Genomic DNA, 14,040 nt, shown 5'->3' on the forward strand with positions numbered 1-14,040 from the left:
CTCAAAATTAATATTTAATAAAAATAAATTTTATAAATAAGCTTTCAATCAGAAAATAATGACTAATATTAAATCCTGTAATTAACATTTTGAAGTCCACTTGAGGCCAAGGAGGTAGGTAGAAGGATAATCATTGTATCACTTTTAATAGCAAAAACATAAAAACGACTTAAATGCCTGTCATAAGAGGACTAGTTAAGTGAAATGTGGCATACAATTAACTAGCATGCAGCTTTTAAAAAGAATATGCTGCTCTGGTCTCCAAGATATAGCTGAAAAATAGGAGCAAATGGCAGGTATGTATGTAGTATGAAACTATTTACGTTTAAAAAAAATAGGTCTGTATGAAAATCTACATGGTTTCTCTAGAAAGATACACAATAAACTGGCCATAGTGGTTTTCTCCAGGAAAGAAAACTACGTGGCTAGGGAAATGTGTCTTACTTTCCCCATTAATATTCCTTTGGCCCTTTTGGACTTTTGAACCATTTGAATTATTCAACTTTTTAAAAAATGAAAGATCGAGTATAAACTGTAAGCATTTAAAATGCATATTGCTGTAAACAAATTCTGGTGCATAGTAGACAGTTCATAAACGTTTCTTTCTTAACTGGCCTTATTCCTCCTCTCCTATTAGTCAAATCTCTTCTTTTCTTGACGTGTGCAGAGAGGATAGTTCAAGTTTCACATAATATAGGCATTATGTTAACCACTTGACATATGTTCATCATCTCAGGTAATTCTACAACATCCCTGGGAAGGAGATATTATCATCTGTCTTTTACATGTAGGTAAACTGAGGCACGGGGAGGTTGCCCAAGCTCAAAATTGTGTATTTAACCTATTTATATATACTAAACCAAAGAATCACTTTTAAAATATATGCCAAATGTTTACTAAATGATGAAGGTTAATAAACTCTTTGCCCCTCAAGGAGTTCTTAATTAATCACATTATCGTATTTTATTCTTTTAATCCTAACAATTCTAAATATTATTGTCCCCAGTTTTAGACGAGTAAACCAAAACCTAGAGAAGAAACCTTCCCCAACTGTTCTAGTCCACATTTAATGTCTTCTCACTTCCTACTGGCCTTTTCTATAAGGGATTGCCAGCATGTATTTTAAATGGAACCATATATTGTCTCATATATTGATATTTAATGTGTATGTGTGTGTGTGTATACATTCTTTGTCTCTAATACAAGTATAAACTACTTGAGACAGAAAACTTTATACTTCTTCAGTATCTCCCCATTTTATGCTCACATGTAGACAGTAAAATACTTATGGTAATGCATTAGCGCTAATCTAAATCTGTATCATCATTTGGCTCTTTTTCTTTTGTGCAAAGGTTTTATGACAGCAGATGAGAGAAAATTATTTGACAACCTCAAATCTCCTCATCTGAAATACTGGGTTCCATTCATCTGGTTTGGAAATCTTGCAACTAAAGCCCGGAATGAAGGTAGAATCAGAGACAGTGTTGATCTTCAATCACTGATGACTGTAAGTACATCATACAGGAAAAGATGCTAATCAGAGACCAAAAGGGACCTGGATAAAACAGACCAGACCAGGAAGAGTCTGCTTTGTTCAGTCCTAGTTCTAAAGAAACTAGGAAGATTGGGCTGGTATTAGAATCCCCAATATACAGAGATAGCACACAGATTGATTTGTAGTGGTTGTTTGGAAGCTCTGTTTTAAACGGAATTAAGCTTTGTAATAGGCTCTGTAAGCAAGTGCACCTTGATTGATCAGCAATGCTGGCCAAGGGTCTGAAGGATATGGCACATTCACTGCGTATTTGCCATCCCTGGCTCCAGGACCCTAGAATAAAATCTGGAGTAGAAATAAACCTCCCCGGAAGAAAATCTGGAATAGAAGTAAACTTCCCCAAAATTGAGAGTATCCCAAGGTCAAGCCAACTCTTCAGATGCTCCAGTAAGCAAAATAGTGTTTCGTCTAAACAAAATAACCCTCGAGTCATCTAAGAACAAAATCAACCTTCAAATACTTACATGAGGGACAAGTATATTTGTGCCATTTCTGTCTCCTGCCTGGATTAGGCTAAAAGGAGCGAATCATTAAAAAATAGCTCCCAAATTAACATGAATCTATTTTTCCCAGTCTTGGATAATAACTTAAAATGATAAGAGAAAAAAATCAATGGAGCCCAGTCCTTCCTGTCCCAAATAGAGAGACTTTCTGTCAATGTGACCATTCTAAAGCCCCATTTGTGGGAGGAAAGGTTTAAAATATATTTACTTCTATTTTTTAAGCATGTTTTAGAGAAAGAAACAAAAATATTTTGCTTTTCACGTCATTTATCAAAGTGGCTATAAATTACTTATTTAAAATATTGCCTTTCCATCACTCCTCTGAACCAATAACCATGTCAGAAATTATGGATTAAATATACTAGGAGATATTTCTATGAAGCCTGACTTATTTTAATATTTTAAGAATATGTCCAAAGATATTCATCTTCATGCACATTGTTTAGTCATGGTCATTGTCTTTTTTTGGAAATTTCCCTATAGAATGTCCTTCAGCACCAATTTAGTAGCTTAGCATTATTTTACAGACATATTCATAAAAGATGTGCCCACATTCTGAATCCCAGTAAATATCCATTACCACATCCATTTTAGTAAACTGTATTTTATCTGTTTCTAAATTAGGAAATGAACCGATACCGCTCTTGGTGCAGCCTCTTATTCGGTTATGACTGGGTTGGGATTCCGCTGGTTTACACCCAGGTATTAAATACTTTGAACATCGTTTTTGGTTTCCACTTGCCCACCTTGGCACTCTAGCTTGCTGTGTGGGTGGCCAGCGCTGTATTCTCACTCTGGTTTCTCTCTGTTCCAGGTTGTCACTCTTGCTGTCTACACCTTCTTCTTTGCATGCCTGATTGGACGCCAGTTTTTGGATCCCACCCAAGGCTACGCAGGGCATGACTTAGATCTCTACATTCCAATCTTTACTCTCCTACAGTTCTTCTTCTATGCAGGATGGCTCAAGGTAGCCAGCAAGTCTCAGGGCCTGAGACCTGCTCTGTAATCTCTGTCATGTTCCAAATGCCCCCACACTGATCCTTTATGAGTCTTTAGCAAGCTATTCATTTAACATGTGATAGCTCAGAGATGTTTTATTTGCAGCCAAAGATTAAAGTAACAGGGTTATAGTGAGTACTCCATTACAGCTGTCTGAAGCAGCTCATTTATGGAAGAGATCACAAGAAGCATATTCTTTTATGGCTATTGATTTTTTTTTTTAAGTATTTGTGTGCTCCCATTAGTATTACAATGATGTAATTAAAGCAATACACTGTACCTGCACTGATATTTTATACCACAATCAGCAACTAGCCAGAGCAAACAAGAGTAAACAAGAAACCTTGTATATCAGACTTAAGCATTAATACTGTGTTATTATCTTATTTCGGCCCAAGTCACTAAAGGGTTATTTGAAATTCTCTGGAATTTTGCTAACTACCCCAAAACATTAAATGCGTCCATTTTCAAAACCAGAGCTGAGACCCAGAAAAGAATTAATCAGAATCAAAAGAATCAAAACCAGAAGCACCAAGACCAATGACAACATTTGGTTTGCCAAGAAATTAAAAACAGGTCAGAGCAATTATCAGTGTAGGATTTTATTTGGTCTCGCCACCATCTCTCCCCGTCTCCCCTCACCACCTCCCTCCCAGATGGGTGTTTGTAAATATCAGGGGCCTGGTTTTTACATTGTTTTATTTCTGTTTTGTCAACTTCCAAAAGGGAAGTATGTGATGGAAAAAAAATCAAAGACAACGGTTTCATTACGTGAGTTGAAATTTAACGGTAGTTTGAATTTGACTCTAATAAAATAGAATTTTCAAACATCTGACCTTCCCAACAGCCATATGTGGTGCACAGTCACAGCCTTCCAGGCTGGGTCAGTACGTTCCCTGTCGATGCCTTTACTTTCATCGGTTTGAAGCTAAACCATGAAAAATAAATATGTTGGCATTTCAGATTCTACTCCAAAGAGGAAGGCATGCCCTTTACAAATGGAAAAAACAGTTTTAACTAGATGACAGTGATTCTTAATTATTCTCACCTATTTAAGAGAGAGAAAGATTAAGAAAGACTCATAGCTCTCATTTCCCCTTAGAGGACAAAGTAGACTCTACCACTAAAACATAACATCACCACAATTGGCCCAAAGGATCAACCATTCTGGTCTTATACTGCCTTTTCCCTTGAGTTGTGGTGAGCTCCTCATTCTTTGCTCTGTGTTCACGTGAGGTGCTTGGCCAACCTGTGAGTAATGGTTGGCAGTTCCTTCCCCCTTCATGCTTTCTAAAATATTAATATCCTTTTCCATTTACAAGATACTTTTAAAAGGCAAAATATGAAAAAGATACAATCTTAGCTCAGTTAAGACATAGGCAACCCTCATAGAAGTGAGCTTTCCCACACCAGCAGGTTGTCTCAATTTCTAAACAGCTGTTCCATCTTGACCATCCTGATAGTTATAAATCTTTTCAAAGTGAAGAAAATCCATCTTTACATTATGAACAGTAGATTACTCAGTTACTTGCTGGAAATATTGCCTCCAAGAAAGTAAAGGATATCTTTGTGAGATAGTGAATTCAAAAATGTAGTTGTCATTTTGGAAATTTTATGTAGACTATTTTTTTATGATAGCATAGGAGCCCTGGTGGCAGAGTGGTTAAGCATTCGGCCACTAACCAAAAGGTCAGCAGTTCAAATCTACCAGCCGCTCCTTGGAAACCCTACGGGGGAGTTCTACTCTGACCTACAGGGTTGCTATGAGTCAGAATCCACCCGACAGCAACGGGTTTGCCTTTTTTATTTTTTTGGTTATGCTAGTGTATGCAGGATTGATGCCATAAAAGTAAAAGTCTGAATGTAACAAAAAAAAATTTTCAAGATGCAGCCTCTGATCCATTTAAGCAACACCCTAGGCATAAAAAGGTAAATAGTCCCTTGGAACTCTCAATAAAGGACTTTGACATGGATATTGCTGTGAGGATGACTGCTTTGGAGCACAGGCTGTCCTTAGTGCTGTCCATTAGAATAAGGAAGTTGTGCTTCTCCAAGTAGGTGGTTCTTAACGCTGGTTTTGCTCTGAAAGTTCCTGGGAACTTGAAATAATCCTGATGCCTGGGGCTTAACCCCACACCAATTAAATCAGAATCTCCAGGGGGTAGGACCCAGGTAGTAGTTGTTGTTTTTTGTTTGTGCTTTGTTTTAAGCACCCAGATGATTTAATATGCCACCGAAATTGCAAACCACTGCTCTAAACAGTTTGATTTAAATCTTAAAAATAAGTGAGCGTTTTACTGAATGGTCTCAGACTCTAGAAACTCAACTAATCAAATCATGCCTTTATATCATACATTTAAAAATTTTTCCCATCTGCCAAATGTAAACACACACACACAGTTCCAGACAATAATAGTCAAAGGGAATTACTGAAAAGCAAGAATGACAGGCAAGTCATATTTGGCATATAAATCTCTCATCAAGAAGGCATTCAGTTCCAGAACATGGTAAGAACATTCAATATTGGCCAAATATTCGAAGATGTATGGTAAGAAGCTGCCTAAACTTCTCGCTGCAGGAAAACTAACTTACTGGTTAACAGTAAACCTTTTGGGTAAGACTAAACGGGATTCCAATTCCAGTTTTATGACTTACTAGCTCTCTAACTCATTCATTTAGCAGTTATGCCCAATAATTGTGAAATCTCTTTATATTATTTCCTTTACTACTGCATTGATTTAAGCCTTTCTTGGCCATTTAACCTTCCTCATGTTTATACTCCATCTTGTCATCTGGGCCCTTGAGAGCAGAGGTATACACCCCTCAAAATGCTGAGCATAGTACCTTACACATAATCTGTGCTCCTTTAATATTCGTTGGTTTGATTTATGCCTAAAAATCAATAATTTGGCTCTTAAATAGTACATGGCTTCTCCTGCAGTATAAGCCTGCATTTTCACTCGTTGAACAGACAGATCCATTTGGAGAACATGCCTGTGCAGGGCACATCATTCGTGGTCTGAGAGTTGAGTTGCTTTGCTGATAAATACCTGTGTCTGTTAAACAACTCACTCTCCTCTAGTCTTCATATTCTGAAAGTAACAAAAGGAAGCAGAGAGTGAAATGGGGATTATTTTCAATCTTCATTCTTAGTCTTCACAAGCATCATGACGGATTTATTCTATGTTCTCGACTGCAGGTAGCTGAGCAGCTTATCAACCCTTTTGGAGAAGATGATGATGATTTTGAAACTAATTGGTGCATTGATAGAAATTTGCAGGTTAGAGGAGCTTTTCTTTCCTTTACAAACATTAACAATAAATCACTGTAATGTTTCAAATCTAAGCAGACTCTGAATTCAGGCTGTGAACTTCCCATTGGGGGCACGTGGCTTGACAAAGCAAGTGTGGGCAGTTTTATAGCCCTACCTACCTCCATGGCCAAGTGCTCTTGTACAGCTCTCTGCAGCAACACTGGTGTCAACAAACATGGATATTTGTATATTCACTCATTTTTAGACTGTGTCCTATCCCATTCCAAATCCCATCCACCCACTGGAACTTATTCCTTCTCTTTATGCAATTTATATCTGAATTATTCTAACACTATAACAATGATTTTAGGTCTCTCTTTTAGCTGTGGATGAAATGCACATGAGTTTACCCAGGATAAAGAAGGACATTTACTGGAACGACTCTGCCGCTCAACCACCATATACATTGGCAGCTGCTGACTACTGCATACCCTCATTTCTGGGGTCAACGATCCAAATGGGGTAAGTCTTATTTTTTTTAAATCTTCAATATTTAGAAAACAAGTAGATCACTGTTCTGATATTTTTACACCCTGGGCTTGAAGTTACTCAATTGACAGTTCTCAATTACTAATATCTTATACCTGTGTCCTTTTCAAAATTTTAGATGTAATTAATTGGCTCAAGGGTATTACAGAGTAAAGAGACCATAGTTTCTGGTTTAAGCGTGGTGTGCTTCTCTGTTTGCTTTTTGGTTTAAGCATGGTATTTCTTTTTGGGAGGGAGATACAATTTGCATTTTACTTTGCTTTCATACTATAGCAAACTTTTCCAGTAGTTGTGAAACTATCCCCCACCCCCAACCAACTTGAAGAGTAGTTTAAATGACTATCTTAATTAAATGTATTTTTTAAACAAATATTCATTGAGCACATACCTGTGGCAGGCACTGTGTTAGGCTATTTGGAAACAAGCTAAATTTTTAAAAATGGGGTAATTTTTATCAAAAGTTTTCTCTAAGATTATAATTCACTCCACCTACATTCAGTATACAAGTCGATCTCTGTTTAGTGGTGTTAACATAACAATCTGTCCCTAAGTACTATGAGCCTTAAGTAAGTGGACTGAGACCTTAAGTAAATCATGCGCAATTCTTGAACAATTTTATTAAACTTGATAATGTATTTGATTTTGGAGAAATGTGTGAATGTGGAGGAAACAAGTATATTTGCTAAAGGCAGATGCCATGGTTTTGAAGTTTCTTAAAGAGGAGAATTTGAGCAAAAAAAAGTATATTTATTTATTTATATAGTAGAAAAAGGGGAAACTTCCATGACATTTTTCTTATAACTTTTGGCAAAAATGTGACTCATTGTTCCCGAGGTCAACACTAAACAGATTAGTGAAATAGGTTCATGTCTGGTAGTTGCCTCCCTGTGACCAATTTTCCTGCTCCCTACTCCCCACCCCAAGCAGTTCTGTCCTCTTCTTTCCCTGCTCAGGATACCTAGCCTGAATCCCCTTCCTACAAGGCTTTTCTTAGGTGATGGTGGTGTTGTTGTGTGCCATTGAGCCGATTCCTACTGATAGCGGCCCCATGTGATAGAGTAGAACTGTCCCATAAGGTTTCCTAGGTTCTAATCTTTATGGGAGCAGATCACCGGTCTCTCTCCCATGGAGCAGCTGAGGAGTTCAAACCACCAACATTTTGGTTAGCAGCCAAGCCCTTAATCATTGTACCACCAGGGCTCCTACTTACTCTTAGGTAGATGTCTCCTAGAGGAGCCCTGGTGATGCAGTGGTTAAAGCACTCAGCTGCTAACCAAAAGGTGATGGTTCAAATCCATCACCCACTCCAAGGAAGAAATAGGTGGCAGTGTGATTTTGTAAAGATTTACAGTCTCAGAAGCCCTATGGGACAGATCTACTCTGTCCTACCGGGCCACTTGGAATCAGAATGAACTCAACGGCAGTGGGTTTGGAGCTGTTTCCTAATCCTCGTAAATAATGACTTGTGGCACTTCTCCAAAGGGGCCTCTGAGGCTGAAAGCCCTTCCAGACCCAGAGAAAAGGATGACTGAAAGTGGAATTTCAGGAGTTGTTGCAAATGATAAGGATTTAGGAGCCAAGAGATTTGCCTTGTAGCCCTCATTCACACATTAGAGGAGGTTGCCTACTCCAGCACAGACTTACTTCCACTTCTAGGGATGGTTCTAAGGCTGGACCATCCTACCCAGAGCTTCTTCCAGGCCTGGATGCTCATGCCTATCCCCAGCCTATTACTCAGTTTGTGTGAATCTTAATTTCTTGTTGCTTGCTCTTCTCAGCCTTTGCTAATGCATCCTGCAGTGGCAGAGCTTCATGTATATCTGGCAACCTTCTCAATTTTTAAATTAATAGGAAATGTTTTTCTGTAAGTTTGTTTTTAGATAATTAAATATTCTTTATCTGTCTTCCCACTCCCAACTTTGTTTAATGTAAAGTATATGAAGATCTAGCTTGTAAAAAAAGAGACCAACACCACTGATAGGGCCAGGACATCATTGTGAGGACTCTATTTACACTGCAGACGCCATGTATGCGCCATTTCTAATGTCCATGCAGTTGTGTTTCCATTGTGGTGAAAAATGTTTTCTTATTGTCTCAGGATTTTTATCTTGATCTATATTTTCACCCTACTCACATAATTTTGCAATATTAAGTAAATGCCCATGTTCTTTAGAATGTATTTATACATATTTTTTCTCTTATTTCTACATATAGACACATAGAATTAGTGATTTACCAGACCTTGGAGAGAATACCTATTCCCAAAGATTACTGGGAAGATTAAATGAGATTGTAAATATAAAAGCATCTGGAGACCGTATTATGTACTATAATCCATTATTATTATCAACTAGTGTAGGTCTCTTATTTGTGGATGACAAACCGAGGCACAAAAAGATTAAACAACCTATTTTTTGTATTAAACTAACACCAGAAATGTGGGACAGAAAGTAAAATACCTGAGAGAAAACCTGGAGATAGGGCACCTAAGATTGCAGGAAACATTACCGTTGCCAGAGAGAACTCCAGTTAAGATGGAGTATTTACTAGCATGGTGGTGAGATGCACAGACAAAGGCCAGATTCTACTGAGGGAGATTTTGAGATGTCTAACTGGACTCTGCTAGAACCAATTGATCAAAGAAACAATTAGGCAAAAGATGGTGCCCGGCTACCACCACTGACTGCTCTGACTGGGATCACAATAGAGTGTCCCAGACAGAGCTGTAGAAAAATGTAGAACAAAATCCTAACTGAAAAAGAAAGACCAGGCTTGCTGGCCTGACAGAAACTGGAGAAACCCTGAGAGTATATGGCCCCCAGACACCCTTACAGCTCAGTAATGAGGTCACTCCTGAGGTTCACCCTTCAGCCAAAGATTGAACAGGCCCATGGAACAAACAAAGACTAAAGGGGTGCACCAGCCCTGGGGCAGGGACTAGAAAGCAGGAGGGAACATGAAAGCTGGTAACAGGGAACCCAAGTTTGAGAAGTGAGAGTGTTGACATGTCATGGGGTTGTTAACCAATATCATACAATAATGTGTGTACTAACTGTTTGATGAGAAACTAGTTTGTTCTGTAAACCTTCATCTAAACCTTAATAAAAAAAAAAGAAAAAATTCAAGCCTCAAGTTGCAATATTGAAGGATTCTACGGGGCAAATATTAAATGACGCAGGAAGCATCAAAAGAAGATGGAAGGAATATACAGAGCCACTACACCAAAAAGAATTGGTCAACATTCAACTATTTCAGGAGGTAGCATGTGATCAGGGACTGATGGTACCGAAGGAAAAAGTTCAAGCTACACTGAAGGCATTGGCAAAAAACAAAGCTCCAGGAATTGACGGAATACCAATTGAGACATTCCAGCAAATGGGTACAACATTGGAAGTGCTCATTTGTCTATGCCAAGAAATTTGGAAGACAGCTACCTGGCCAACTGACTGAAAGAGATCCATATTTATGCTTATTCCCAAGAAAGCTGATTCAACCAAATGCGGAAATTATTGAACAATATCTTTAATATTACATGCAAGTAAAATGTTGCTGAAGATCATTCAAAAGCAGTTGTGGCAGTACATCAAAAGGCAAGTGCCAGAAATTCAAGCTGGATTCAGAAGAGAATGGGAAACCAGAGAGAGATATCACTGCTGATGTCAGATGGATCCTGTCTGAAAGCTGAGAATACCAGAAAGATGTTTACCTGTGTTTTATTTCCTATGCAAAGGCATTTGACTTTGTAGATCATAATAAATTATGGATACCATTGCAAAGAATGGAAATTCCAGAACACTTAACTGTGCTCATGCAGAACCTGTACATAGATTAAGAGGCAGTGGTTCAAACAGAACAAGGGGATACTGCATGTTTTAAAGCCAGGAAAGGTGCGTCTCAGGGTTGTATCCTTTCACCACACCTATTCGATCTGTATGCTGAGCAAATAATCCGAGAGGCTGGACTATATGAAGAAGAACAGGATTGGAAGACTCATTAACAACCTGCATTATGCAGATGACACAACCTTGCTTGCTGAAAGTGAGGACTTGAAGACCACAGCCTTCAGTATGGATTATACCTCAACTTAAAGAAAACAAAAATCCTCACAACTGGACCAGTAAGCAAGATCATGATAAAAAGAGAAAAGATTGAAGTTGTCAAGGGTTTCATTTTACCCCGATCCACAATCAACACACTTGGAAGCAGGGGTCAAGAAATCAAAACACACATTGCCCTGGGCAAATCTGCTACAAAAGACCTCTTTAAAGTGTTGAAAATCAAAGATATCACCTTGAAGACTAAGGTGCAGCTGACCAAAGACATGGACTAGAACCTCCAACCTTTCAGTTTGCAGCCGAGCTCATCAGCAGTTTGTACCACCAGTGACTCCCATCCAATCATAATCATGTCTAATTCAAACCAAGTTTTATCAAGGCCCATCTTTCTCTGTCCAATCTGAGACCAAAAAGCCACTGTTTTAAAACTATATTTTATAAGTTCGAACATCAAACCTGTGCTGAAATTCCAGCTCCCAATCCTTGTACACCAAAAAAACAAACCAAACTCATTGGCGTCAAGTAGATTCCACCTCACAGTGGCCCTATAGGGCAGAATAGAACTGTCCCCTAGCGTTTCCAAGGACCAACTGGTAGACTCTAGCTGCAGACCTTTTGGTCAGCAGCTGAGTTCTTAGCCACTGCACCACCAGGGCTCCAATCTTTGTATGGGCTATGTTAAAAACTAACTTCAGAATCAACACTTTGGATGACAAAAGGCCAGTTGAAAATCTGAGTACCCAAAATAGCAATGCTTTCATAATTATAACTATCTTGAGCATTTAATCAACAGTGATAATTATTGTATGGCCAGTTATCTCTACTTAATAAGCTATCCTATAAATTAATTGAGAAATGAAAAATCTTTTCCTATTATCATGCCTGAAATCACTTCAGTTGAATGTGTTCAATTTGTTCTTTTGTCATAACATAATATGCTTTCTTGTCTGCTGTTTTAATTAAGGCATCTTTTCATTAGCTTAACCACAGAGACACTATTAACCAAGATTAAGAAACCACCCACAAGCAGCCAAAAGAAGAATTGCCCATAAGATGCACAGCAAGAAAACACATCCAAGCCCTGAAGTGAAAATGGGTCTTCTTGGGGCAATGGTAAACACATATGCTTGATAAACATAACTTTACCAGAACAAACCCAGAATGCTAAAACTCAAACCGCCACTGCTGAAAATAAAAATCTCTAAAAGCCAACCAGACAAACAAATAAAAAACAAGGTCCAGACCTAACCTGACACAGCTGGCTTGAGGTAGAAAACTTGTCTTCATATTATACCGTCAAAATTTTGCATTATTTTTTAATTACTTGGGATTATGCAGTAACACAAATGTTCAAGACTCTGAAGAATGGAACACACTGAAATTAAAGACCTGAAGTTTCATAACTACTTTTAATCCTGTCTTGAAAATCAGAACAGCCAAGAGTAAAGAACCACAAATTCCCTATAGGCATTTGAAGAACCCTAACAATAAGCAACATCGTGATAATGGAGAAAAGACCAAAGTGGTCAAGGATTTCATTTTACTTGGATTCACAATCAACACCCATGCAAACAGCAGTCAAGAAATCAAAAGACACACTGCATTCTACAAATCTGCTGCAAAAGATCTCTTCAAGGTGTTAAAAAGTAAAGACGTTACTTTGAGGACTAAGGTGCTCCTGACCTAAGCCACGGTATTTTCAATCTCCTTATATGTGTGAGAAATTTGGACGGTGAATAAGGAAGATCAAAGGAGAATTGATGCCTTTGAATTATGAGGTTGGTGAAGAATACTGAACATACTATGGCTGCCAGAAGAACAAACAAATCTGCCTTGGAAAAAGTACAGCCAGAATGCTCCTTAGAAGCAAGAATGGCAAGACTTCATCTTACGTACTTTGAACATGTTATTAATAGGGACCGGTCCCTGAAGGACATCATGCTTGGTAAAGTGGAAGGTCAGTGAAAAAGAAGAAGACCCTCAACGAGATAAATTGACACAGTGGTACAACAATGGGTTCAAACATAGCAACGATTGTGACGATGGGGCAGAGCTGGGCAGTGTTTTGTTCTGTTGTACTATAAGTCAGAACCAATTCCATGACACCTAATAACAACAACAAACTATCCATCCATAACACCTAAAGGGTTTGAAATTCTGGGAAAGTGAGTCTGTATCTGTTCAGAAGATGGATCACTTACACATAGCACTAAGGAGCCTTGGTGCACAGCAGTTAAGGTGCAGCAGTTAAGGGCTAGACTACTAACCAAAAGGTTGGCAGTTCGAACCCCCCAGCTACTCCACTGAAGAAAGATGTGGCAGTCTGTTTCCTTAAAGGTTACAGCCTAGGAAACCCTATGGGGTAGTTCTACTCTGTCCTATAGGGTCACTGTAAATCAACCTTTTTTTTTTTTGCAATTATACGTATTTGTATTTGATGTGCACAAAGCATTTGATTTACAGTAGGTCAGGAGTATCTCAGTGATATTAGTTCAAATATACCAAAATACATATTTTAGCAAACAAAGTCTTTATTAAAGTGTAGTTACATATGCCTCCAGATTGATGTTTTATTCAGTAATCTTTTCTTAGCCAACTATATTCAAATATTTTAGCTTTCCCCAAAAATACACAGCCTGACATATACTATTTCATGACTGTGTTATCAACAACCAAAAATATCTCAAATTCTGAGTCACTAATTTCAACAAATATGTACTCTTGGAATATTGATTTTCACTTACTGTGCCAGAAAGGAACAACAGATAAAACCTCCCAAGGAGATGAACGTGCATTAAGTTCATAATTTTAGAACTTACTCGGGTTTTTTCATAGGTTGCTGTGGGGTCACCATTGGTGCTCCATTTTTACCTTTTAAACCGTCAGAGGTATACCTCACTTAGGTTCCTTTCGTAGCAAAACTTTATAGAATTCAACAGTATTAGAAAGGGTGAGGGGAACTTTAAGTGAACCCCCATTCCTGGCCATAATTTTTTTTGTCAGGCAGCCAGGGGTGAGTGAGCATAAACAGGGTGGTAGCCTGAGGCTACCTATGTCTCTGCAAGGGTGCATTAGGCCACTTCTTAAACCAGATTTTCCATAACCCTTGATCTAAGCCATTAGATC

General features: G+C 38.3%; 1 protein-coding gene across 1 annotated transcript in view; it reads left to right on the forward strand.

The window, feature by feature from the left end:
• BEST3 (bestrophin 3) overlaps positions 1 to 14,040 on the forward strand; it is a 44,038-nt gene that overhangs the window by 15,127 nt on the left and 14,871 nt on the right. Inside the window, exons 4-8 of the mRNA XM_003405591.3 lie at positions 1,353 to 1,507; positions 2,683 to 2,760; positions 2,873 to 3,025; positions 6,257 to 6,337; positions 6,681 to 6,832. Of these exons, the coding sequence (XP_003405639.1) occupies positions 1,353 to 1,507; positions 2,683 to 2,760; positions 2,873 to 3,025; positions 6,257 to 6,337; positions 6,681 to 6,832 (619 nt within the window). The remainder of the gene's footprint in view (positions 1 to 1,352; positions 1,508 to 2,682; positions 2,761 to 2,872; positions 3,026 to 6,256; positions 6,338 to 6,680; positions 6,833 to 14,040) is intronic.

The sequence above is a fragment of the Loxodonta africana genome, chromosome 4 (assembly GCF_030014295.1).
Source record: "Loxodonta africana isolate mLoxAfr1 chromosome 4, mLoxAfr1.hap2, whole genome shotgun sequence".
NCBI lineage: Eukaryota > Metazoa > Chordata > Mammalia > Proboscidea > Elephantidae > Loxodonta > Loxodonta africana.